The sequence below is a fragment of the Brachyistius frenatus genome, unplaced genomic scaffold (assembly GCF_029030835.1).
Source record: "Brachyistius frenatus isolate BFR_SWC_R1_liver_20210118 unplaced genomic scaffold, ASM2903083v1 Contig_10, whole genome shotgun sequence".
Classification (NCBI taxonomy): domain Eukaryota; kingdom Metazoa; phylum Chordata; class Actinopteri; family Embiotocidae; genus Brachyistius; species Brachyistius frenatus.
Genome location: NW_027210609.1, coordinates 2,399,547 through 2,427,040, shown reverse-complemented (window position 1 = coordinate 2,427,040; position 27,494 = coordinate 2,399,547). Strand labels below are relative to the sequence as shown.

General features: G+C 41.0%; 1 protein-coding gene across 5 annotated transcripts in view; it reads right to left on the bottom strand.

The window, feature by feature from the left end:
• The window catches only part of kcnab2a (potassium voltage-gated channel subfamily A regulatory beta subunit 2a), an 81,912-nt gene that overhangs the window by 6,505 nt on the left and 47,913 nt on the right, over positions 1-27,494 (bottom strand). For 4 of the 5 annotated variants that reach the window (XM_069690868.1, XM_069690869.1, XM_069690867.1 and 1 more), the window contains 11 exons: positions 11,026-11,069; positions 10,660-10,697; positions 10,305-10,384; positions 5,797-5,841; positions 5,221-5,265; positions 4,913-4,956; positions 4,577-4,663; positions 2,185-2,270; positions 1,903-2,023; positions 1,240-1,334; positions 5-125 (listed from right to left, as the gene is read on the bottom strand). In XM_069690868.1, the coding sequence (XP_069546969.1) occupies positions 5-125; positions 1,240-1,334; positions 1,903-2,023; positions 2,185-2,270; positions 4,577-4,663; positions 4,913-4,956; positions 5,221-5,265; positions 5,797-5,841; positions 10,305-10,384; positions 10,660-10,697; positions 11,026-11,069 (806 nt within the window). Of the gene's footprint in view, positions 1-4; positions 126-1,239; positions 1,335-1,902; positions 2,024-2,184; positions 2,271-4,576; positions 4,664-4,912; positions 4,957-5,220; positions 5,266-5,796; positions 5,842-10,304; positions 10,385-10,659; positions 10,698-11,025; positions 11,070-24,493; positions 25,522-27,494 lie in introns of those variants that run through there. The other variant, XM_069690866.1, reaches the window with a different exon arrangement.

The following is a 27,494-nucleotide window of genomic DNA, read 5'->3' as shown; positions in this document are numbered from 1 at the left end:
GTACCGATGGCGAGTTGGGGCAGAGTGCAGCCCAGCCGCTCCGCGATTGCCTGCAGCTCTTTCAACTTCGCCTGCTGACGCCGGCCCTCCTCACTCAAGATCTTGTCCTTCAACCACTGGTAGCCCTGTCGAAAACACAGCACACCTGCTCAAAAACACGGCCCTGCTCACACCGCTGCGCTGCAGCTCCCGTGTCACCAGGGCCTGTTTTTAAACACGTGACTCTGTCTAATGCTGTCTACACCGCAGCCCGGGAAACATGGCTCAAACCAAGCTCTTTAAAATGCTCTATATTCACTCAATATTATCACAAAGTTAGAAAAAAAATCTAGACTATCACTGTACCGAGTCAAGAAGTAATGTTTACATCCAGCCGTCAGAACCCGGCAGTATCAAGGATGCTGTTAGTAGCAGAGTTAAAGAACCACCACAAACACCAACAGGCAACATTGAGCCAAACGGGAAGCAGGACATTGCACATCGAAGTCACCAAAGTTACGGCACGACACCAAAAATGGAGAGCTACTTTCACAACCCCGTGGAGGTCTAATCTATAGTCACCGACACATAATCCACAGAAACACAACATGCTACTCCACCACAGAGGTAAAGCACAGTGAACCAGGTCAGGTGTTAGCTCATGTGTTGAGTTGGACTGAATAATAAAAAAAAAAAACTCCTCACAATCTTTTTCAGCGTCTGGATGCAAAAAGCTAAGACCTACTTCATAATTGAGAGTGTGTAGTTGTAATGCAAGCTGTCACTTTAAAATAAAATATTCTGCTGTTTCCTTATCGATAGAGGAAAACAAAAGTTTGTATGTGTTGATAAAGATAAGATCAAAAGATCAATTTACCAATTTAATCGTTTAGTTTCAGTTTAAAAAATAGTATCCATAGTGGAGTGCTGTGCTGTTATTGTTCTGCGCATATTTGTTTTGTACTCATGTGTCGTGTGTGCTCATGTGCGTGCACTAAAAGGCATTAAGCGGACACCAGCTTACAAGCAGTGTCGAGCAGCACTGCTTGTAAAGAGGTGCACAGTGCACGGCGTCAACATGGCACTGAAAACACACGAGTACACGGTTATGTGGCGCACGCGAGGTTACAGAACCTGAAAGAAACAAAACACACGATAAACAAGCAACCAGCAACCAGCAGGGGAAACACGGCACAGTGAGAGCGGCACAGATGATCAGAGTGGGATAAAGACGGGAAATAGAGAGCGGGGTTTGTCTACCTTCAGAGATGCCCGAGAGTAGGGAGGAACCCTGCCGTCGTATTTCCCTGAGATGATCCCACAGGCGAGTGGAGACCACGTCATGGCCCCCACACCTGAGAACAGAAACGTCGGATCGCCATCAAAGTCACCACTGACGCACAGCAGCTCCCCTTCTCAAAGAGCTGCGGTCGCTTGTTTTGTGTTCGGAGGCCAAACCGTTTCAGCAACACTATTTTGAATCCGGTATGTTCGATTCTTCTCTGATTTTTCTGACGTGGTGACTCTTCTCTGTTTATCAGCGAAGTCAGAGACTGCTCATTGTAATTTTTAGAAGTTGTATCACAACATGCACAAGACCTCAACCAGGTATGAGCTTATTTTAAGATGGACAACCTCCGCTACTCCAACGATTAAGAATGCAGGTTCAAATTGGAGACAGGAAGTGAGTGGTTTTGTTTTCTTTTAAAAAACTTAGTCATATGAGGATAAAACGTATTATATAAAAAACAAAACAAAAATCGTTCTTTTTGTTGCAGCGGTGATCTCAAACCTTCTTCGAGTTTGTGTGTCCATGAGTCACAAGTCCCCCCAGGTCTGTCGGTCTGTGCGAGATGCTTTATTTACACTAGTGTTTTTCTGGATCAATTCCCCGTCTGGAGCCACAAATACCTTACTTCTCACCTATCTTATGGAAGAGCTCAGGTAGCTGCACCTCTACTTTCTCTCTCTGGAACATGTGGTACTCAGCCTGCTCACAGATGGGAGGAATCTGGTTGAACTGTCGCGCTACAGAATACGCTTCCTAAGGAAAAGCATGGCATAAACAAAGTTAGGATTATAGAAAACAGTAGAGTCTTATATAAATATTTTGTAAGAAAACGATCAGTGAACATGAAGATCAGAAACAGATTTTGCAAAAAACTTTGACTTGTGTACATTTGATTTGATTTTGGACACACTCACCATTATTTCCATTGGACTCCAGCGGGACGTTCCCCAGTACATGGCCATGCCTTGGTTTATCACGTGGGTCATTGCTCGAACCGTTTCTGCAAATGCACAGACATGAAAACGTTAAAAACATTATCAACACTGGTGTGACTTTGTGTTTTCTGCAGCAAACTGTAGAAAAAAAACAGTCCTGGGACTCTGCTGTATGTGTATCTATTCTTTATTCTCATGAGATGTTTTTGTTATCGTTATCAAACCAAATTTTTAGGGCCATCCACGGGAGAAGTGGGAAAGCTGATGATTTAGATGAGAGTGCCGAGTCATTCAATCTGATAAGGATGACACCTAATCATAACGATAACACTTGAATCACATTAATGATAGAATTCACAAGAATCAGTCTTTTTGATCAGCAACATGCTGGAAAGCATGAATCCAGTCAAATTAATAAGAGGTGGCAGCCATATCTGCAGCAGTTTAAATCTTTTAATCATACACAAAGTGTCTTCATTGGGTTGACACACTGGACTACGGCTTATGTATTTTAATCATGTAGGGTTAAAAAATATGCCAGGGCGGATTTTCTTCCTTCAATTTGCTGACTGAATATTACAAAGAGATTATTATCATGTTATTATGTAGTCGCTTTTTAAAAAAATTTTTTTATCTATAAATGCAATATCCACGATTTTTTTTTTAATCAAAACTCAAATAATCAAGAGAATGTAAACAAAGAGCAGTTTGACGTCATGTCTAAAATTGTGTCCGTTTTTGCAGAGACATTTACTGAAGTTAACATGCTGACCAGCTTGGTCTGTCCTGTCTTGTAATACCACCCCGCACCTTAAGAGGCGCAAGTGAGTCACTGTAATGTTCAATCTGCCTGCAGCCCGCCATGTGGAAGGAAGAGTAGGCAGTGTAATTTAATCTCTTGGTGAAATGAATTGAACAGTCAACACATCGACTGCTAAAACTTTTCACCAAGCGGCCATCGTCACCACCAACAGTCGCTCCTGGCAACAAACCACGTTCGGCAGCAAAGAAAGAAACATAAGCAAAACAAGAGATGAGATTGGCGTTGCTTTCTACTGCTGGAAATGAAGGAATTAAGTCTGAAGCTGATCACATTTTTTCCACAGATTTTAATAATAACAGAAGCTATGTAGCAATTGCTAAAAAAAAAAAAAAAAAAAGGCAGCTAATTGTTGAACTGTTATCTTGTCAAAAAAACACAAGGTAAGCCAGCTAAAACATTAACTTTAGGCTCAACTAGAAACAAAACTGAGTCAATCCTTCAAACTCTACAATCATCAGTTATAAAAACAGCCAACTACCAACGACTGGAAAACTGTCGAAACTAAAAGCTGGACCGAGGGCACATTATCATCTCTTAACATACAAAGTGGTATTACAGGACGGGACTTAAACTTGCATATGGCACCTTTAAAGCCATTAGGTAGGAGTTTTATTTTAACCAACCTGTGTGTGCCGTCGAATGAAGTCTCACATTACCAGGCTGTAATTTCCGTCATTTCCTTGATCTCAGTGACAATTACTTTTTTTTTTTCCGATTGCAGACCAAAATATCAAACATGTTAGATAACAATCGAGGCATCCCAGACGAGATCAGGAGCACAGGACTGTAACAAAACATTATAAAACGGGTGCATCAACCCTCAATAATCCTTCATCTATCTCTTCACCTTACTGACGCACCGTTTCTAACAAATGAACCCTTCTATCATCGAGTGGGCTCAGCTCGGCTTAAGAGGGTTTCTCTGTAAACTGACAGAGCAGCAGTTCACCTCCTCTTCACCCTGTTTACCCCTTTAGCTACAGCCTGAAAAAAAAATTAAAAAAAATACCAGATGGCTTCAGCACTGTAGATTTGACGGCACATACTCAGAGCTGTCCATGTGAACTGTGCGCAATCCTTAAAGGGCAGATGGGCAAAAGAATCGCCTGGACTTTTACATCAAACCACACCAGCTACTTCTGCCTAACAAAACCCTGAAGTATTGTTGAAGGAGACAGAGCCAGTGAAGCATAAAACTGAAGGCACAGAGATGACCTCTGACCGAACGCTAACCCAAAAGGGAACTCTGACATGGGAGCAGATGGATATTGTGTGACCAGCTGAGCCCACACAGTTAGCACTCAGCCATTTAAAGGTCTCCTGCATCAGTATCCATCCTCATTCTGACTGTGGAGGAGGAAGCACCAGGACAACATGCAGCATTTAAAAATAGATATTTCAGTTACACGAGGTTTGGATATCCGAGTCTCCGCATCGCAGTAGTCATAGAGACAGAAAGGAAGCTGTTTTCTATGACAAAACATGATAACAAGGTGATAAATCAAAAGCAAATAGGAGAGTAAATAGCAGAGAAAACAGAACCGTTACCTTCCATTGGTGTATTCGGGTCCGGTCTGTTCGCAAAAACCACATCCACATAGTCTAACTGGAGTCTTTCTAGAGAGGCTTTTAAACCTGTAAACAAACACCACAGTCAGTCCGTTATATATATATGTATACACAGCCAAAAAATTAGTGCAGAGGATTCTCAAACAGTTTTAACGAGGTTACTGAACCCAAAAGTTTTCTTGGCAACTCCAATAACCTCGAGAGGATGTCAATTATTAAAACACAGCCTTGATTCCCTCGACCCAGAGCAACTAATTAGGAAGTATTTTGTTGTTGCAGTGTCAACATTTAATCCAATAATACGCTGCTACTTACCCTCTATAATGTGTTTTCGGGATAACCCTCTCTCAGTTTCCGCTCTGAAAAAAAAAAAATGAAAACGAAAAAACAGTCGTTAGGTTATAAACAATTATTCAAAAGATGACCGGACCTGCCCCCTTGACGGTAACATAATATCATCTTTGTGAAATATAAGAGTTGTTTTATTGAAAGTACCTGACAACAGATCAGTTTGGATGACATATGATCCCATTATCAGGAGCATCAGCATAAGGCAAGTTGAGTGAAAATTACACAGGAGGACAGTTTTTTTTCATTTAGGCCGAATCAAAGATGGAACTTACTTTCCGCCCCAGAAGATCTTTGTTGTTATCACCAGACTTGAACGTCTACAAACAGAACAAGAAAGCACATATGTTACAACATCTGCATTGGAGTTGTATATATATGTGTCTACACTATACGCCGGACTTACGTTTTATAATGTGTATACAAGCTATGATGGAAAGCTCAGACATATCCTTTAGGGAAATCATACATTTCTACCTTATTCTCAGACCGTCTCAATAACCCACATCCCACAACAAGTGTGACTGAGCCAGGACTCGGTAAGAGCCAGTGAATGAGTGTTGTAAGCGTACAACCTAATCTGATATAACCTAAACAATACAAACGCCAATCGACAAAGTAGAAGACGGGGCACGGTAAGTTCATCCATTATTCAGCGTCTTTGAGGGAGGACACACGAGTGTGGGCATGGCACGGCTGCCCGCATAAATCTTTTATCTCCCTACCTTACTGTTGCAGTTCACAACACACAGCCTCCCAATATGTTCGGGGAAGGAGATGATACAAGATCAGGGAGGATGGCTGGGACGGAAATTAAAAAACACCAAACTCAATTAAAGTGTGCCTCATACCTCCATCCTTTCTTCTTTATGATGTTTCCGAGCACCACCTCTGCCCTGCGAAGCAGACGGAGAGAAGGCGTGATTAAATAAAGATCGTCTTGAAATGATAAGAGCGTTTACACCCGACTGTTTTAGGATTGATTTCTAAATTAAAGGGAGCTGGCCGACTCCGCACACAGACTATATAATGCACGGCGGAGCTTTCATAGGAAAGAGCACCTGTTTAGGATTGGTGGGTGAGAATAAGCTGCCAGGTCAGAGACAGCAGGGCCCGGGCCCAGCTGCGCTTCGGAGACACCGCTATATCACTCATTAGCAGCCACAGGGGTGCTAATGAGTGACATCACGTTCGATATGGGGCTCATTAGGGCCGGGCAAAAACCTGTCACCAGGCTGCCTCTCTAGTCCTCTCACTCTGACAAATAATGGGACGCCTCACACACAGGGAGTGTAACAGTTCTTAACAGTTTCCCATAAAATGATTTCGGACACTCAGAGGTAAAATAAACACACTGCAATGGCTAAAATGTTTTTTTTTAGATTCATTCTTGGTGCGCTGATGACCACAGCCAGCTGCTCTAATTGATGAAGTTTTGAAATAAATTGTTTTGTTGGCAGGTATCAAAACTGTGTTAAAAACAGCAATAACCATGATTCACCTCACCTGCAATCAGTGCTGAGGAGTGACTACTTACATATGATTAAATTACGAAATAAAAGCAGTTGTAATCTGTTAGATTTACTGAGAAAACATCTAAATAAATGACAGTTACTATTTGAAATGTTGGTGATTACAAAGGGTTGAGAGCCAAACATATTTGTTACGGTAAAAAGTTTCTATGTTAAACATAAGACTCTGTTGCTTTGCATATTTTGCTGCATAGAAAATATATGTATGTATAAATCCAGACAGGCCTCAATCATTTGACAGTACATGCACTCAAATTTTGATTCTTGTTTTTCGAGTGGTTCTCCGTCTCTCTCGCACCGCATCTTGTCTGTCAGTCAAATCAATGTGCATTTCTCAACAGCAAAGTACCTTAAAAACTCTGGGTAGTGTAAATGTTAATGGGCTGTACTTTTTAAATGAGCAATTTACAAAAATATTTCTGTTTATAACACAAATATGAAACTGTTCAGTTCAGTCTGTTGTCGATGGAGACACCCGGGTACTTGTACTCCTCCACCGTGTCCACCTCCTCTCCCAGAACACTCAGTGGTTGTGGAGCCGTCTTCTTCCTTCTGAAGCTGATCATCATCTCTGGACTCGGCCACGTTCAGAAGCAGCTGATTTCTACCAGCCCACTTCACAAAGTACAGCATGAGTACAGTAGGTGCTGCAATACCACGAGCGGTTTCAGACCCTGCCTGAACTATGTCTTCTTTAAACAACGACCACTGAGGCAATAATGTGTGTGCTTGTGTGCCCAATACTGTGAGTATGTGTGCCTGTGGCAAACACCCACACAGTGCTCTGAGGGCTGCCGTTCTGAAATGTATTGGTAATTTGAGTGGCCAAACATAAGGTACAGTGTGCCTTGAGCAGGTTGACTTTTTCCATCCATCCATCCATCCATTAATTAGGTCTTCATTCCACTGCTGACTTAATGCTATAACTTACGACAGAAGACTTGATATAATGCTGCATTATTCATGGTTGGTACGAGTTTATTACTTTCTGATGTCTCAGTAATTATACGACCAGTTTGTCACTGGTTTCACATAACATCAAGTATTTACTATGCACCTAAAGCAAAATGTCTGAACCTCAGAGAAAATGAATACAGAATTTCTGCTTTTTCAAATGCTCTGACGCCATATGTGTTTGCTGATAACAGCAGCTACATGGGATAAGCTGAACACGTTTATTCATGCAATTAAACATATTTATTTATACTTCCAAGAAACAGTAGACTGCTAATTGGGGTGGATATGCTGGTGAAGCATTACAATCAATATTTAAATATTCTTGTGTTGAATGTTTTGCTTTTTAACAAACGGTTTACAAATCTTGTTTATCTGAGCATGCTTGCAAACACAGAATCAACACCACAGCAGCTGGCTGTACAGCCGGCGACACCACTTCCTGTTCTCTAACTCTGATTAAAGAATTGTAAGCCAGAACTGAGGACTTCACATGAAAGCTTCTTCCATCCTGACGTGCAAAGTGTGAGATTTGTTCTGCTGGTGCGTCTGCGGGTAATATAAGCTCCTTGGTGCTGCTTTGCAGTGGAAGCTGTCAGGATTAGCACCTGTGCAACACATACTCAGTTGTGTGACATGCTGTCACAAGCACGAACACGTGCCCGAGCCGTTCCTGTTGAACTGCGAGTTGTTTAGCACAATGTTTAAAGAGGAAGGCGATTATTCTTCTGTGTCAAAGATCAACCTTGTGCTTGTTTTTCGGACCACAACAGGCGGACAAATTGTTGAAACCTCCTCAGAACCATTAAGGGTGTATTGCTGACGTGTATCAGACAACAGTTGCTGAAGCATTAGATGAGAAATGAGGACAACCACAGACACCTCCTGCTTGTTCCTTCTCTTTTTATTTTATTTTGATTGTCCTGTGTGAGACGCAGGAACTCTGATGAATCTCCCTAAACATGATGGCAAAACTACAGTATTAGAAGGACTTTCTACTGTTAATCAGAGATACTGCTTGCAAAGGATAATCCCATAGAGTATTTCAAAGCACCCAAATTACTACAAAACCATCTTAATCCAGGCCAGAATTGTAACCATCACTTCATCCAGCAATAAGGCAACACTGGGCTGCTTTTCTAAGGTGAAAATACTATGACTTCCTGGCCTGTATATTTAGACCATAAACATCACAACCCTCAGAAATGTTACTGACATGGCGTTCATGAAAAGGACAACTCAAATTGTTTCCGGTCCATGTTAAAGGACAGAGACATTAATCTCTTGAGATCGTTATTAGACACACATTTTCAGAATGTGTGTGAAAATAAGGAGTAGGTTCATCTAGATAAACAGTCAGTGGAGCTTAATTCTGATGCCGGCAGACATTAAATTATTGTCTAAGAAAAGGGTGAAATGGGAAGACATAATTAAGAGTGCCTGTCAAACCTCAAATTAACCAAAACAATGTGGAAAATGTGATGGAAATACGGCACTTATGTTTGTTTCAGGTATTCATTAGTGGAAGGTTAGTATCATGGTCGCTCCACACATATCTGCTGTTTTTTTTGTTTGTTTTATCTTTCCAGTGAGACCGCAGCTTTGGTGGACATTTAAGCCTCATGCTTAATGTGCAGTGTTATTACTTAGCTAAATCTGTTTCCAATGCACTTTGGCACATATTGAAAACCCAACTGTTCAGCTTTTCTTTTCTTTTTCTTTGTATTGAAAGTATTCTCAGTTACGTTTATAATGCACACATTGAAAATGTGCATAAAAAGTGAATTGAAACAGATTTGTAATGTTTTGGAAAACTACAGAAATAGAAACTATGTTTCTGAAATGACACATTACTGATGAGTCTTCAAAAATATTTTTTTACTGCTTTGAGTTGATTAAAATAAATTTCATCCACCATCAATGTAGTGGGATATTGGCAGAGGTCCTTCTGCATATTTACTGAATCTGTCTGAAATATATGTGATCATATGAGGGGCGATGAAAAAACGGAGCGCAGCATAGTAATGCACATGGAGCAGGGGAAGCAATAACTGTCATGTGTAAGTATTGCACATTACATCAGCACCTGTGTTACATGCCAACCCAGTGGGTTTTCTTTGACATTCCCTTGGTTGTGCACCGTGAACTGTCCCCCAGACCGACAACATTACTGTGACGTTCTGAGGCGAAAACATTCAGTGCGAGCGACCTGAACTGTGGTCTGATGGTACTTGGGTTGTCCAACATGACCACCCGCCTGTCTTGTTTGCAAAGACACAATCGTGGCAATCGTAGCTCCCCATCACCCCCACTCACTGGATTTTGCTCCCTATTTGTATACTTCTTTCTGTTCCTGATCTGAGCTATCTGCTCAAATTTCAGGTCCATGCTAAAAATCACAAATATGCCCTTACCGATGGCCACAAAAATGTGTGTAACTCAGGTGCTGATGTTGATTAAGCAATGTAACCAGAAATACTTCCTCACGTTACTGCTTTCGATTGCTCCTTACATAATACTGTGCTGCACTCTGTTGGCTCGCAACAGGCGCAGTCTGGGAAATCTTTTAACAGCCCTTGCATACTGGGGTATGCGGCTGTATCTGTATCATGGATTGGTTTACCAATGTGTAAACACAACACACTGGCAGCTTAACGTCGTCAGAGCACAAGTCTTGATGTAATAATGTAGCATTCAGATCATTTTTAATGCTTGGAACATTTGATTGTGCACCACTGTGGGTCAACCCATCTGACAACAACAGTCAGGTAGTATATAATCTCTACCTTTAGAATAACTCGAATGTCAGCAGCTTAGTAATATTTGATGTTACTGTTCATGGATAAGTGACCTGTAGCACAGGATATACTCACTTTCCAGCAGCGTAGACCTCCGCTGTGTCAAACAGATTGATGCCATTTTCATAGGCCAGAGTCATCAGCTGTTCTGCCATCTGTTAAAGGAAGCAGGGGAGGAAGGAATGGGGTGAGACCGCTGATACGAGGTGTTAGGAGTTTATAATTATTAAACGGCCTTTATGAGATTAAAGAAGGCTGTACTGGCTTTCTACAGCCTTCACTATAATGGCTGTTGACTCTCTCTGGCAGTATGTTTTCACTGTAAGTAAAAATAGGCTTCTTGAGCAACCGCGGAAATGCCAGATCATATGGCGGGTTTCCATTCCCATGGCTTGACTGATGGAAAATGCGAAAATACATCTGCTCTCACCTCATCCGTTATCTGTCCACCGAACGTCACCCATGTTCCTGTGGAGGATGACAGGGAGGCGGGGTCAGAGGATGAGTGCACAAACATATGTGAACACGTAAGCAGGTTAGCAGTGATACTTAATGTTCTGTACAAATGATACTGCACATGGTGTTCAAGAAACAAGATCTGGCTAAAAAAAAATTTTAAAAAAAAGGTGCTGCATTTGGATAAGAGTATTGGAGTCATTTCATACTTTCTGCAGACTCAGTGGAACTTGCCACTGAATTTATTTTTTCACACTCAGTAGTTTTTTCTAAAATGTCCCCCTCACAAATCTGTCTTACGGATGCAGCTAACTTCTCAGTTTGTCTCAAGATCTCTTACCTAATCCAAGGCAGGACACCCGCAGGCCAGACTTCCCAAGGTTTCTGTCAAAACAGAGAGAAACACATTAACATAATGCAGCACTGAGGTGGCAGTGATTTGTGACATTTTGCACTCCGGCGGTGGCTTTGACCAACACAGGAGAACTTCAAGCCTCATTTTTTTTAACAATGACTGCTCGATGAATAAATAAATAAGCCGATCAATCTTCTGTAACGTTAGCTTCTCTGTTCTTTCGGGTAGTTACTGCATTGCAGGCTTACAGTTATAAAAGCTGAGAAGAACAGGACTTTGTATGGATTTGAGGCAGAAGCATCTACCGCAGCACTGACACATGTAGAGTGGATGGGTAAGGAAGGACAGTAACACGTGAGCTGACAATGGCAGTGTGTGCGCGTGCAGCCAAGTCTCAGGGAGAATCATAGGAGACAGGAAGTAGGTCTTAAGCAGGCCCACCATGACATCCACTGAAAATTTTCTCACAGCACACCAGGATCCCTCAGCCGCCATCTGACTAAAATCCCCTACAGCAAAGTGGAAGCTTGACTACACACAGCAACTCGCTCATAAAGCTGGCGTCTCTGAGCCTATCACAGTCCAGACAGACAGACCGCTCTACTGACAATCACAGCTTTGGTTGGGTCTCTGATTCATGCAAGCCTTTTCAAGTTTTCTAAGACGCCTATGGTTCCTCCTTAAAATGCAGCATCATAACAGATTAGTTATGAGCACTGTAATATCTAATCTGTTTCAAATTATTTCAGGAGGGATTCTTCAGATCTGCAAAAACCTTGAGACCTGAATAGTTAAGGTACCTCAGATATGATTAAAAGTACAAAATTAATTGTGGTCAACCTCCTTCACGAGATAATCTAGCAGTGCAAAAAAGATAAAAGAAATGTGGGATTGGAGATGATGTAACATGTGAAGGAGTCAAAGTGAACATGTGGGAGGATATCTAATATATTTTTGTGAGACTGGCTGTAAAGAACAGTTGAAATGAAAATAGAGTAGAAGAGAGAGACAGAGGTGTTTGTGTGTGCATGCGTGCAGATGTGTTATATGACCATGCTTGTGATTGCATGTGTGGGTGGGACTGTATGTATGTGTGTGTGTGTGTGTGTGTGTGTGTGTGTGTGTGTGTGTGTGTGTGTGTGTGTGTGTGTGTGTGTGTGTGTGTGTGTGTGTGTGTGTGTGTGAAGCCGTGATAACATTGCTGAATTGCTGCAGTGACTAACAAAACACTCCCTTCAGTGTGGTCTGAACACAAAGTCCTAAAACACGGACTAAACCATTTTAAATCGCAACAGTAATAGATCCCCTCTAAGCAGGCTAAGTGGGCTACCTTTGTGTAAAATAAGAACCCAAACAAAAAAATGAATGCTCTTCAAATGCTTTAAGTGTGGTTTGGTGTGTATCCATCTACTTTCTATTTTTGAGTTAATCCAGTTAAAAGCTCACTATACCATCCAACATCATTAGTTCCACTCTCACTTCACTGAACCACAGATGCTCGTAGACTCTCTCCATTCATTTATACTCTTTGTTTGCAAACGTAATTGGTTTCAAAACAGCATATCGCAGCAAAACTCCACCGCTGTCAGAGCTATCAAAGGTTTCAGTGAGATGAAGCGACATAAAAAAAAAAAATCAAGTTCAGTTGTGTTTTGAGAGTATTGCTGTTGGTGCTTCAAGAGCCTCATTAAAAAGATCATTTTTGGTCAGCGAGGTCTGTAATCGTGTTGCAGTTTGAATCCGAGAGCCAGATGACATCATGAGAAGGAGGCTCCTTAACTTACTATCCAACGCAGGCAGTGAAGAGGGAGAAGAGAGAGTGACGGGAGAATCCAGTGGAACTCGCGTGCCCTTACGGTACATCACAGTGCAAGTCCCCTCCGGCAAGCCACTAGAGCTGATCAACAATTAACTGCCTTAATTGCATGAGTAAAATATCCCCTCGAGGTGCTGTTGTGCAGCAACACACGGATAGCTGAAACCAAAAGCAGTTTAGTGACCAAAATTGTTAGAGGAGCTTAATAGTTGAAGTGCTTTAATGATGGGCCGAGAAATTTTTTCATTGGTCAATGCAAAATATCTTCTTTGCTCAAGATTCTGCGCGGCTGCATCCTTATAAACACGGTAGTTTGTTTCTGAGACACAGTTAGTTGGTAGGGAGCAACTGTATATTCAGCAGTGTCTCAAAGATGACACTATTCTAGATTTCCAGAAACACCACATCTGTGATATTAGTTCCGCCAAGGATGGAAGGTAGGTTAGTTTGTTTGTTTGCCAGCAGGATTATGGGAAACCTACTGCCCAGATTTCCAATAAACATTGCAGTATAGTTGGCCAACTAAATGCCATACATCAAAGCTAAAAAGAAGGAGTGACTTTAACAAATGGCACAAAAATAATATGTGGAAAACATTAATTGATTTTCTATTTCATGAGGAGTTGAATGGGAATCTATGGAATTAGAGTCTTTAAGAGCCAACCCCTCGTGGCCATACTATTTTGTCACTATTAAACACATGCCATGACCCCAAATCACAATCCACATTTTCGGGTACCAGTAATCGTCTGGGATATACAGTACATGTACTGGGTCAAACTTTATACAGCAAGCAGTCAGTAAAATATTCGGGGATGGTGGTTTCATGGTGAAGAACTAGAACCACTACAATTGTAACAGCGCTACAATTTTGGAAATATGTCCTGATGTATGTGGTTGGATTCTGCCGACCATAAAAAAAAGTGGAGTATTGGCTTTGATGGATATCTGCACTCTCCGAGTAACCTTCTAGTTCAAAATGTTTAATGTATAATGTTTTTATAGTTGACAAGCTTGTCGAGAAAATGAGATGCATAGTGAACCGATTAGAGTTGCATCATTTTCATTAACAGGTGTTCAGGCTTACCACATGCTACTGCAAAGTTTACTGTGTAAGTTCTGCTCAAGAATGTTTCAAGCATTAATGCAGCACTTGCAGTACCAGTGCATTCAGGCACCTCCCCAAAACCTAAAAATAAGGATATCAGAATCCACAGCTGTGCCCTTGCCATTGTTCTCATTGTAAGCATGTCCCTTTGTCAGCACATTGTTCTCTTCAATATTTTACTAGACCTGCCTTGAATACTGCATTGTGCTGCAATGACCCTCAGCAGGGGCCGGGAAGCAGGTAGGGGTCAGGTTCTAGCTGAGCCTCAGCAGACATGATCCCACAAGATTAAAGTCATCCTTCTCATACCCTCTTCAATAATGAAGGAGACCAGTACAGTACAGGACAGTAACACCAGTACAGCCTCAGGGTCAAAATCAGAAGGGATCCTGTGAACAGGACATGTGGTGACCATTGCACATTTTAAGTATGCTGGTTGTCTTTGAAAGATTGAATAACCTATCTCCTAGGTTCTGTGAACATCAGCCCTCTGATCCAAACAGTCCAAAGGACACGAGGAAAGGAACATATTTTTACTTTGCTGTGTACCTTGATTTGATTGAGCGTGGTGTGAAGTCTGTTTGGGTTTCATTTACACACAGGTTGCAATGAATCGTGCATGCATGAGTCGCCAATTGGAAATATGTTCTCTTTCCATCAAGGTCCCCTTTGAGGCAAAGAATACCATGGGCAACTCCATTGTCTCCTTTGGTCATTTATTATTGATTATTTAACTATTGATTATTTGATTACTGACTCATTCTGCAGTATCACAACGATCCCAAACATACAGCTAGAGTGAAAAAGAACTATAGTTTAAGATAAGAACAAGCAGCAGATGGTTCTGCATTTTAAGGATTCATGAGTTCTTTGCCGATATGCTGATATTTATCTATAAAAACTATTTAAGGCTATATTTTTAAAAGGTTACTTGTTTTACTTTTTGTGTTACAACTTTTGTACAGTAGTGTGGGTGTAGTTTTTAACACAAGCCACAGTTTTTCTATTTCTAAAGGTCTTAAATGTGTCATTTCCAATGAATGATATAAGTACCATTGGGCCAATCAGTAGCCTGAAAATAAATCTAGTGACCCTATCAGAACAATCAATATAATTTTACACATTAATATAATTCAACATGATACATGGTGACAGCCATTAGCTTCAGAATTAAGCCAACACAACAGTCAGAGATATTGAGCAGGACATGCAGCCCTTAGGCCTTTCAAAGTCATTCCTGACAACGTCATATCAGCCATATCCTGTACATGAGCCACAACATTTTGACCACCTCTGACTAATGTGCTGCTGCGGGTGTGTTGTGTCCCAGCAAAACATCTCTGAGCTCTGCTGTGATATCTGGCAACCAAAACGTTAGCGGCGGATCCGGCTTGTTCCTGTAGATCCAGCCCTGTGGCTGGTTCATGGTTTGTCCTCTTCCGACCACTGACCACTGTTAGCAAGTACTCACCACTGCTGACTGGGAGCATCCCCTAGGCTGTGCTGTTTCAGAGATACTCCGACCCAGTCGTCTTGCCATTAATGGTCAAAGTCACTCACACCGGCTAATTTCTTTGAACGTCTCGTATATCCCGGACATTGACGTACTCTGTTGTTACGAGATAATCATTAAAGATTGTTTTTTTTTTAAATTTTTGATTTGATTTTATACACTTTATTAATCCCCGAGGGGAAATTTCTTCACTACAGCAGGGCTCTCAGGGGGGAGATGCTGCAGCAGGCTGCCACGACCGCGGCGCCAGGTAACCTGACCTGAGGTGCATGTTTTTGGATTGCATGTTTTGGCTCATCAGTGTACTGTACTGTATATATTTATTGTAATCTACTAGAACACACATTTTTCTCTTTTACCGTGTGATTTAAAATATTCGGTAACAGTACTGTAAATGACACAGTAATGAATTGAAATAAATTAATTTGTTTTTATAACTCCTCACTATGAACAGGCAAAGGCGGATTTTATAGGAGACTATTACATGCACCCAAATTGTCTTTGATCTTGTAGATCAAAAAGCAGAGCTGGTAGTCACATTTAAGTAAAACTATCAAAATAGAACCACGTGAAAGGCTATAGCAAATTAATTAGGTTTAAAGTTAGGGTGAAGTCAGCTGACAGGACAGGGTGATGAATGAGGAAACAAGGCCACAGAGCTGTAAAGAGGACCGTGTTGAGAGATATGTCCACTGAGCAGAACTATTAATAAAACCTCACCTTCTACTTCAGAAAAATGCACACAATGAATGCCACTAGCTTTGCATTGGCTGCAGGTGTTTCCCCCCTCCATTCAGGTTTATGTAACATCCGCTCCCTTTGGAGGGAGGGAACAATGGAGAGACAGTGGTGAATTCATAAGATATTGGATATAAATTGTCCTGACTAGGCAAAACAAAAGAGGAGGAATAGGGCTTGGAAAGCTGCTTACACTCATTAGCTGTGATTAAAGGAACGATTCCCTCCAAAATTAAAATTTCAATATTTACCCCGTGTCGTATTAGCTGGAACTTAACAAGCAGACAGCATTCTGGCCTTAATCATCCAATCGCCTCAGTATTCACCTTACTGGTATGAAACATGAATGGTTGATACTCTTTGTTATGCACATCCTACAGCTTTCCACCTTGAGGTGTTGTTCGCTGGATGAACTATTTTTATAGCCCAAAACAAAAAGACTCTATTCTTGTATTGGAAAAAAAAAAGCCAAGCTGGATTTACGAGGGTGAGTTTTGACTGTAGGTGAATGGAGAATTTAGAACAATTGTTCTACCAGCTACCAGCACTTCTAAAACTCACTAATTAATAAATTCTAGTCCATTTTTCTTATCAAAAATGTGGGTTTTCAAATACATTCAGTAACATCAACAACTGCAGCATCAATTGTATCACCTAACCTTTGGCAAGAAGTTAACAGACAAATTTCCTAAAATGTTGAACTATTGATTTAAACCCTTACAAATGCTTTCACGTCTTTGGTATAGGCACCAGGAAGTACATGGACTGAGTAAAGGGGTAGGGGTTGCTGTTCTGATGTGTGCCAGAAATTACAGACAAGGAAAACTAAAAAGTGGAAAAAAATAAAATAAAATAAATGCATAAGAGGGTTTGGTGAAATATGCTGGCCTGTGTTTTTACTCACTAAACAGCTGTTTTATAGCCACCAGTTCAGTTTGCAAATAAACCTCTTCTTCTCTCTGTTCAGTTGAGCTGCACTAGGCAGAATCTCAAGATAATTTTTGTATAGGATATTTCTATTGCTAATTCAAAGGATGTCTGTTGAGCAAGTGGTCCTTCAACATGACCCAGGATGCATTTGTGTTCACACTGCTAAAGGAATGTGGCCTATATGTCCCAGACCACCTCCGAATGAGGTCTGAGCAGATCAGATGTTTGTGTGTCTTGCACTTTGAGCTGGCGACTTGTGACTGGATCCCCCAAGACGCATGTTAATGCCTGGTGTGAACAGGGCCTGCTTAGAGAACATTCTGGCTAGTAGATTATTTGAACAGTTTTATTACCTGCAACCAACATTGAGTTTCTTGCAACTGGTCAACAATGTCATGTAATAAGTCTGAAGCTACTTATTTCACTCATGTTCAAGAGTAATACTAGTTTTTGTGTTTATGTCTTGTTTTGTGGATGTTAATTTTCGTACTTTGAGGAAACTTTTGAACATTTGAACAACTGCTCTTTCTGACTTTCAAGAACATTATACAGTGTATAACCTGTTATACAGTGAATTCTGCTTTGCTTGCGCTGCTACATTTGACAGCAGCCTGAGAATACATCAAAAGTGATTTAGTTTGGTGAATGGAAACAACTTAATACATACAACAGCCAGAAATATGGAACCACGGGCATTGAAGCACTTTAGGACAGCTGTCAATGGCAGTTTATTTTTTTTTCTCCTTGGAAATAAACAGAGGGTTTTCCTGAGGCTGAATTCGTTTTTTGTCTAACTCAGGCATTTTTAGAGGCTCTTGTCTGGGGATAAATCTGCCAGTGCCCACAGGGATAGAAAATCTTCTGCTATATGCTCAAGAAGAGCAAACCAGAAATTTACTAGAACCTGTAGGGGATTCCAAATCTAAGATTCCAAATCTAAGCAAGGGTTTTTATACTGTTACTCTTTAATGTCACACTGAGCTGTACTCAAACATGCTTTCAAATCACTGCCAAAGGGTACTGACAGAGTATATTGACTGACAATGCCAACAGACAATGTATTTTACAGTGATGCTTTAAGAATTTTCTATGTTTCTGCAGAAATATCACCTAAAACATCAGATTTTCACATAAATCATCAGATTACAAGAGAACCCAATTAAACAAATTAGACAAAATTATAAAATTTGGTCAATTATTTATTGAGCAAAAATTTACCAATGTTACATATCTGTGAGTGGCAAAAGCATGTAAACATCGAGGATAAGGATTTAATTTGATGGTAAAATTAGAGTCAATGGTTTTCAGTCAATGGGATGACAATCAGGTATGAGTGGGCACTCTGTTTTATTTAAAGAATGGGGATCAATAAAAGTTTGACCTTCACAACATATGTTTGTGTGTAATGCTATGAACAAAGGAGATTTCTGAGGACTTCAGAAAAAGAGTTGTTGAGGCTCATCCGGCTGGAAAAATGGCAAAAACAATTCTCTGAAGAGCTTGGACTCCACAATCCACAATCAGATAGATTTTGCACAGATAGAGGCAATTCAAGATCTTTGTTACCCTCCCCAGGAGTGGTTGATCAACAAAGAATACTCCAAGAGCAAGCTGTGGAATTTTCTGTAAGATCTTAATTGAACCAGGGGTAACCTCTGAGCAACTAAAGGCTCTCCCACATTGACAAGTGTTAATGAGTCCACCATCAGGAGAGCACTGAACAACAGTAGTTGTTCATGACAGGATTGTAAAGAGAAATCTGCTGATCTCCAATAATTATATTTCTGGCCATTTACAGTTTTCTAAAGATTACATGGACAAACTTGAAGTCTATTGGAAACATGTTTTGAGGATGGATGAACTTTTTAGTTTAAATGTTATGTTTGTTGAAAGGAAAACGCTGAAGTCCAGCAGAAGAACTTTGTCTCATCTGTGAAACATGGTGGTAGTAGTATCATGGTGTGGGCCTGTTTTGGGCTTGTTTTGCTGTACCCGGACGGCTTACCGTCATAGATGGAACAATGAATTCTAAAATCAAGCAAGTGTGGCTGTTTTTAATTGTTGGTCATACAAAACAAGACCTCAGGAGAAAGTTGTCTTGGGATTTGGGGAACTGTGATTTTTCACTAAATTCTGGCATTTAATAGACAGAACAATCAATTAACTGAGAAAATACTCAACAGATTTATCATGAATTAAAATAAGTGTTTGTTGTTGCCATAATCCCAAACGTGCTACTCACATGTTTTTACATGAAAAGCCTAAAGTGTATGAACAAGCTTGTAAGAGATCTTGCTGATAAAAAGGAAATTACTCTTGGCACTGTGTTCATTTAGAGAAAGCTGGTGCCATCTGCCTTATTAAAAAAAGGTTAAATATTCATAATACACACGACTGGGCATGATGACGTGTAAGCTAAAGCTTGGGCCTCCTGCTTTAGTATAGCCTCATTGCTTTTGTTTTTTCCTCAATCACTGCCCATTATGTAACGTGCAGTTCCAATGCTTCTCATGCATAAAGGAAGGCTAAACACAAAATTCAATGTCGAAACAAGTCTGTTGATTCTGTGTTATAAATCTGTCCCTATCTTTTGACTGTATGCAGAATAAAAGTCAAGCTTGGCAGCGTTCTGTAACCTTTGAACACACTGTGCACCTACTTTCCAAACTTTGGACTAATTTCAGCATGCTATAATAATCCCACAAATCATGTGTTACTTTAATGAAGAAAAAAAAACCCAGTATAGTCAAATGCAAACAGATGAAATTCCTGCAAACTTACAGTCTGAAACAGTATAAGCAGTCTGACTGATAGTGAGAGAATCAGAGACGTGCCACTTCTTGGCAGTCTAACAGAATTAATAAATCTAAGCTATTTCTAGAGCATTTAAAAAAATAACATGCAGAGAAAAATGAGTGGTGCTACGACACAAACGCACACAGAGGCTCTAATTAAACTCTCTCAGTGAGGCAAAGAAAGAACAGCTGTCTTAATTTTCTCATTCAACATAACACAAATATGGCTCTCACATGCAGACATGCTTATAGACACATGAGCAAGAAATTCAACAACAACCCCCCCATCTCAGTCTTATACACCGACACAGACCAAACCTCAGTGAACCACGAGCCTACATCAATAAATGAACCATCCCACTGTTTGGCAGTTTTTCCACACATGCCCAGAGCAAACAGATGGCGAATGTTCTGTCTGTGCACATTTAAGATGGTACCTAAGTGGCTAGTGTGGCCTAAAATCTGTACTGTGGATGAGTCTTGCTTGAAAGTGGCCAGAGTGTACTGCTGTATGTGTGTTCTGTTCAACTACCACGGCCTATTTATGATTCATATTTCAAGGGGGAGGGCAGGCTGTGGAAAGCTGGCTCCCTGATGAAGAGAGACCTACGAATGCAGAAAAACGTCCCAGAGTGCACCCACACTCACGACGCCCCAAATCGCACACCCCCAGCTTTTTGTCACCCGAGCCAGAGAGCCGTGCATGGTTTTGCATTTGTGAAACAAAATATTGGAAAAACAAAAAGCTCCGTTTTGCTATTCTTGAAAACTCCCCGACAAAGAAAAGAATTCACCCATAGTTGAGCGCTATCATTTAAATCTCCATTCTGCAAGTCACAGCTAATAACATTAAAGCTGTTGAGTGATAGTTAATGAGTAAATGTGTAAAAGTTTAATTTGTAAGTCTTTGACACTCTCACCACACTTTTTTTGTTGTTGTTATTTCTGCCATCTGTTACATCATGTAACGTCAAGGTACGCTAAACAAAGACAACTCTGGGGAATAGGCTTGGTCTTATGTTGTGTCATTGATAATGATACATTACAACTTCACACAACACCATGGTGGGATTTAAATGCCATCCGCTTACACAACACTGCCAGTAGCTATTTACTGTGGCTGTAATTCACTGTCAAATTTGCAACCACAAGTGGACCTTCCAGAGATGTGAGGAATCCTACTGACAGTCTGCGTTAAGGAGAGTTACTTGTAGATTTGCACCAGAGGAGGAGGTGAGTCAGCTCTGATTTACATGGCCTCTGCAGTAAACGACACCGAGTGCAACACAGCAGAAGTGTTTTGTAGCTGATGCAGACACGGGAAAAGCACAATACCTTATTTGAAATATGTATAAATAGATGCAGTATATATGTCCTACTAAAGAACAATTGTTAACCACAGCAGTTGAAGGTGAATTATTACAGTTTGTCTGCACAAAGCACAAAAATGGTAGCGCAGCTGAAAAGTGATAGTCAAACTTATATACCTCAGCATTACTGTGTGCCTGTTTATATGCTACATCAGAGCAAATAAAACTCTCAATCAGCATTTTCTGGCTGATTGAGAGAAGAGCTGATACCTGACTGTGAATGGCAGGGGTTTTATGGGATTGACTCCTCACCTGCACCGCCTGCCCAATCTCAGATATTCTTCCACTCCCTCAGAAAGATTACTTTACATAATCATAAGCCATTTTGTGTGCATCATTAATTCAGTCCTGACTGAAGGCAGTTAATGGTTCCTTAGGAGAGGTGCAGGCTCTCACAGTCAACCTTGATGATTTTAACCAGTTATATCAGGCACATGCAGAGTCACATTGCAAAACGGCAGGCGGCACAATAAAGCCGCTGCAAACCTTGTGCACCTTGAGAAGTCGTCCACTTTGATGGGTTCCTTGGCCTTGTGGGGAGAGGTCACTTATAATCTAAACTGCGTCCTTGCCCATAGACGTAAACTGAAATTCCATCTGAATTTCACACTGCCACTCTGCAGTGAGGATAATCGGGGAAAGTTTTGTTGGGTGGATAAGACAGCTTTAAATGTATTCTTTGGGGGCACAGTTATGAAACCTAGAACCTTTTCAGCTGTCAAAAAAGCAAAATAAAAAATTCAAATTGAAGAAAAAAAAAAAAAAGACTCAAAGACTCAAAGAGAAATGCTTGGCCGTATTAAAGGGCTCGCAAGCTTCCAACTCCAAGAGGCATGCTTGAATGATACACAGTGACATGAGCACAGCTCTCTCCAGCCTACTGTACTTCCTCTTGGGCATAGTGCCTTCACCAGCATTAACCTCAGTGATCTCCCTTCCTCACTTTCACTCTCTCCTATCCTTCCTTCCACTCCTGTCTTTTCAAAAAAAAAAAAAAAAAGAGAGAAAAAAAACAAACACTATGTCGTACCCTCAGTACATGAATCCTTGAGCCTCATGCTGCATTTAGGCCTGCATTACCTTCAGTTTACATCAGACACGGGCCCAGTTCACAAACACACAGCCCGTTATATACTTGGGACTACACTGCGGAAGCAAAGAACACAAACAGCCGCTGGCCCCCGAGCTGAAAATGATTTCACTCATTCAATATCATTAGCCTCAATAATGACAGTGTGCCAACATGGCACTACTGCCGCAAGCAAATCAGATGCAAAGGATTGTCATGTGCCCGCAGACAAAAATACTGAGGATGCGTAATGTGTTTTCTCAAATCAACCTTCACTGCTAATTTCTTAGTCAACGATCACAGATGACAAACTGAAATGTACTCGCTTTTAAAAGGAGTGACTTCACCTTTCAGTTTGTCCTGAGGTTTGGGGATTAAAAAACATGATTCTAAAAGATGCACTTTTGATCTTACAATTAACAAGTAGATCACAAGTCGAGTAAGAAAATCATGTAAAGAACAAAGAACAAATATATAACAACAATTTTCATCTTTCTGTCTTCTCGGAACATGGATGGTGTGGATTTGATACTAATGCAGAAACTAATTTTCTAAATTCCTTATACAATCTCCAGTCAATAAATGTGTTCAATCTACAACCTTAATCAGTATTTTCATATAACAGACAACATTAGTTTGCTGGTTAGAGAATGGATGAAAACGTATTGGAAATATTTGTATTGCTTTTTATATTAAACTTTGTCTGTCTTTGGTTTGCGGCTGAGTCACAGGTGGGACAATATACAGAGTCGATTGTTATGGCAAATAACGCCTGACAAAACTGAATCAAGTCTGTGATGCAAAGCAGATATTGAGCATTAATGACCAAGCTCGCTGCAGATCATAATGTACTGTGGCTGATCGTGCTGAAATGTAAGGAACCCATTTTCTCACCGACACCGCATAGATTTATAATTCTGAAGTACAGTTTAATTTGGCATGCCGCCTTCTACTCTCAAAGCTTCAATATGCATTTAAATATTTTCCATTTCATAATCATTCCTCTGCCACTTTTTCCTCCACTGTGTTAAAGCTGGGCTAGGATAAATAATGCACCTAACAAACAAGAGACACTGTGAGACACAGAGATTTCTACAAGTAAACCGTTGCCTAAATGTTATATATGGGGTGTGTTAGATAAAACAGTCATTAGTCTTCATGTCCCTTAAGGTTTCAGCGCACAAACAAGCTTAATATTTGTCCGTAAACAAAATATGAAATCTTTCATCCACTATGTCAGAATGAAAGCGACAGAATGGTAAATACTACATTTGAGCAGTGATCAATAATCAGAAGACTGAAAGGGTGGAATAAAAATTAAATGTGGCGTCATATTAACATACAATGTTTTAGGCAAGAGCTATCATTATGCAAAGTGTCACTGTTTGTTTATCCATTTGCATGTCAGGGATGCTCTTTAATATGGAATACAAAAAAGGGAGACGACTGACTTAATATAGCTTTTGATTCAAGGATTGGAAATACAATTCATCTAATTATTTCGATTAGATCTTCAACATAATTTACTTATTATAAAACCACAATATAAGAAATTCAAGTCTATTATATATCAGCTTAAGGTACAAAAATGCAAGTACTCTTGCACTACAGAGGCTTATCTGGGAAAATACAAATTAGTTCCGCCTTTGAATGGTAGTGTGTTTGTAGTGCTTGTTTATGTCACTACTGCAGAAATTAGATCTACGACCACTAACTAAATTGGAACTACAGCTAGTCCTACAATTTATATAATGTGTGCATAAAAGAATGGACGGAAGTGCAACATTTCAGGTCAACTCTTTCCCCATCACTCGACGTACCTGTCTTCCCCAATTCTTTGTGTACCTACAAAGAATTGGGGAAGTTTAAATAACAGGTTACTGTCATAATGAAAAACTTCTGTAAACTGTCATCAATCTCAAACAGGTTTGACAGGAAGGGATAAGGAAAACAAACCATACATCACTTCTCTGTCATGTATTAAAGCCTAAATCAAAGGAATTTAATGGCCATCATTCAAAATCTGTTTTAACTGGATCAGGAAATTTAAATGCTGAATGTTTGTGAACGTTTTTGGGCAAGATTTGTCAGTAAACAGTTCAGACATGCCCTACCTATACTTCATGCCAGTCTTCATACTTTGCTCGCTGGAGGAAGGCACACTCTGAACAGAGAGTTGTCCCAGACTGCGAGCCACCATCGCCACAGCTCTGAACTTGCTGCGGGTGCCTGTGTTGGGGCTGTTGGCATTCTGTCGGTTAAGCCGGTCCTCCGTGGTGCGGCTCACTCCCCCTCGATGGTCCGTGCACACTAATGACACCTGCATGGTGGCTTCTGGCCGACTGTCCCGACCGCAGACTCTCCAATTAAACTCTAGATGAATCAGGTGGGGCAAAACTCCAAGAGGTTAAGTGTCTGAGGATCCTCTGAAAAGCGTGAGGCAGTTCAGTCTGAAGGATGCTGTTACTCCAAATCGAGCTGTGCCTCTGTTCGAAATCACTGCCCCGTCTCTGAGGTGACGGACCAGGTCACGATAGAAGTGTAAAAGGGGTGGGAAGGCAGATGAGAATGTATGCTGATTAAGTGAAAACAAAATCCTGTCAAAGGAAGTCCAAATCCAAGCAAAACATTGTAGCCTCTCTGCCTCAGCTGGTATGAGAAATAAATGTGCAATCACTGCACTCTTCAGACACATTAAATGCAAGTCCAGTACAATGCAATGGATCAAATAAAAACAAAAATAAAAATCTTCTAAAAACCACAGGAGGTATTAATTTTACCTCTGCGAGTTGTTCCTTGATTGATTCGAGTGTCGTCCTCTCGCTTTATCTATTAATCAGACGCTCAACAGAAACTGACCAGCAGATTAAGAGTCTTGCAATTTCCTTTTAAACTGAGCTCAGCGCTAGAGATAACACCTCTTGCTGTCAAGCTTCAAGAGTGTTAACGCATAGATCCACACAAAGAGATGGAGAACAAAACGCGACACAGTTCCAGGAGGTTTTCATGTCCCTGTCAAAGTCCGCCTTTACAATAGCGCTGGCTGCTGCATGTTCTGCTGACTACTACCGCATGTTAGTAAAAGGTCAACCTCGTATTCACTTCCCAGCTCTGACTGTTGCCTGGATAAAACTTACATCTGTATGCCTTGTGCTCGGCATAGAGCGGCACCGGTGCACACAGAAGAGAGATGGGAGGGGGGAGAGAGAACGAGAGAGAGAGAGAGAGAGAGAGAGAGAGAGTGGGAGAGGGAGGGAATGTAGTGGGAGGGATATGAAGAGACTCTATGAGGTGGAATATTCAGAGAGCCACAGCTGCGTGAGAGATCCAGGCATTGAAATCTGGTGTGTTTACAGCAGCTCTGCAAAGAAAGGGTAGTGCAATTTATGTGCTCATCTTTGTCCGTCTGTTGCCCCGCAGTATGTTTTAGTTTATTTCTGTCAGGAGAAAAGTGGGAGGCTGAATGCTCAATGGTCAGGACTTTGCAATAGCCTATGGCCCCAGAAAAGGGGGCTCTCACATGGGTGTGTTCAACTGCCCGTGAAATATTCATTACGTAACTATATCTGTGACAATATGTCAAAGACAGACATGTCACAGTGTTTTTGTCCAGACAGCTATATTTCTTGTCCTCAATCTTGAATACTCTTCAAGTGTGCAGAATTCTGTTTAATCAAGAGTGAAATAACTAAAGTGGTAAAATAAAACTACCGTGTCATTTGTTATTATTATTAATTAGAATTTGATCTGATTAACAAGGTACTACTTAAAAGCTACTCTTAAGCGAACTGGGAGGTGTACATGTAAGAGTGAAGAGTACAAATATGATAATGGGTGGAGGTTGAAAGTGAACACCACAGTACAGTAGCTAACAGTGGTTGCAGAGTGATGAGATATTAGATGAGACGCACACTCCCAGTAATACAATACTGAAGCTTATCTGAGTGGACCGGCTACTGTGCCAAGGAGATAATTAAAAGAGATCCCATCAGTAGCAGACATGTATAATAAAGGAGTCGAAGAAGGCACCATCATCAAAGGAATCCAGCCAACATGCTGTTGCGAACTGACAACCTTATTCTTGGAGCTATGACCTTTTGGTCTCCTGGACTTAAATAGAACCCTGAGGGAAAAGGTGGTTTAATTGACCTGAAATCTGATTTCAGTTTCACACTGTGTAGGGAGAGCGTAGAAGCAGAGTTCAATAGGATCTTCTGAATGCTCCGTCTTGTAACAAAGACAGATTGAAGAAATTTAAAAGGGACATCCCAGTGACAATAACCCAAACATATTTAATGTATGTTTGGATATCAGTCTCAACAGCAGCAGCAGAAGCAGCCTGCAGGCAACGCTGATGGGGTCTTGAATTTTTGCAGGGGCATGTATTTTGCTTTTGTTCAGGGTGATGGGAAACCCATTTTGGGCCATTCCCTTCACCACCTCTGTGTGCTCATTTCATCAGAGCAGTTGAGCGTGAATGCAGAAGTCTGACCTGACGTCCCCTTAGCACAGGGTATGGTCCATGCACTCGCCACCACTGCCGTGGAAACGTGATGCCACAATTCACGCTGCTCTGCTCCAGGGCCCCCAGGAGTCGTGACATGGCGAAGGTACTTAGAAGTGGTAGAGGCCAGGGACGGGAGCTCAGGCTGTACAGATACAGTGTCATCCTTGTGATCTGTGCTAAGCCCACATAAAAAGCCTGACAAAAACAGCGCCAGTTAGATATGGGAACATGGTATCAACATTCAACTCAAACGTACATCTAATAATATTTAAGGGGGGGGGAGTAGATTATTTACGTACAATCTTCATCCTACAGCATATTGTTGAGGCTTTTGCATCCCTGCCACAGATTTTCAGGGTTACAGAAACCATGTGACGACTGAAGTCTTGTCATTACCACACCGTAAAAGTCCTTTGTTGACCCTTGATTTATCCATGTCTGAAAATCTACACATTCATTAGCTGGTGTGCAATGCAAGGTAGAGTAATCAATACAAGCACGCATCAGCCGAGAGGCCAGTGATCCATCTACTAAATGTGTTGACAAAGCAACCATCTTTAACGCGTTGTTTCTTCTGCCATTTCGTACAGCTGACCAACTCCCACCAC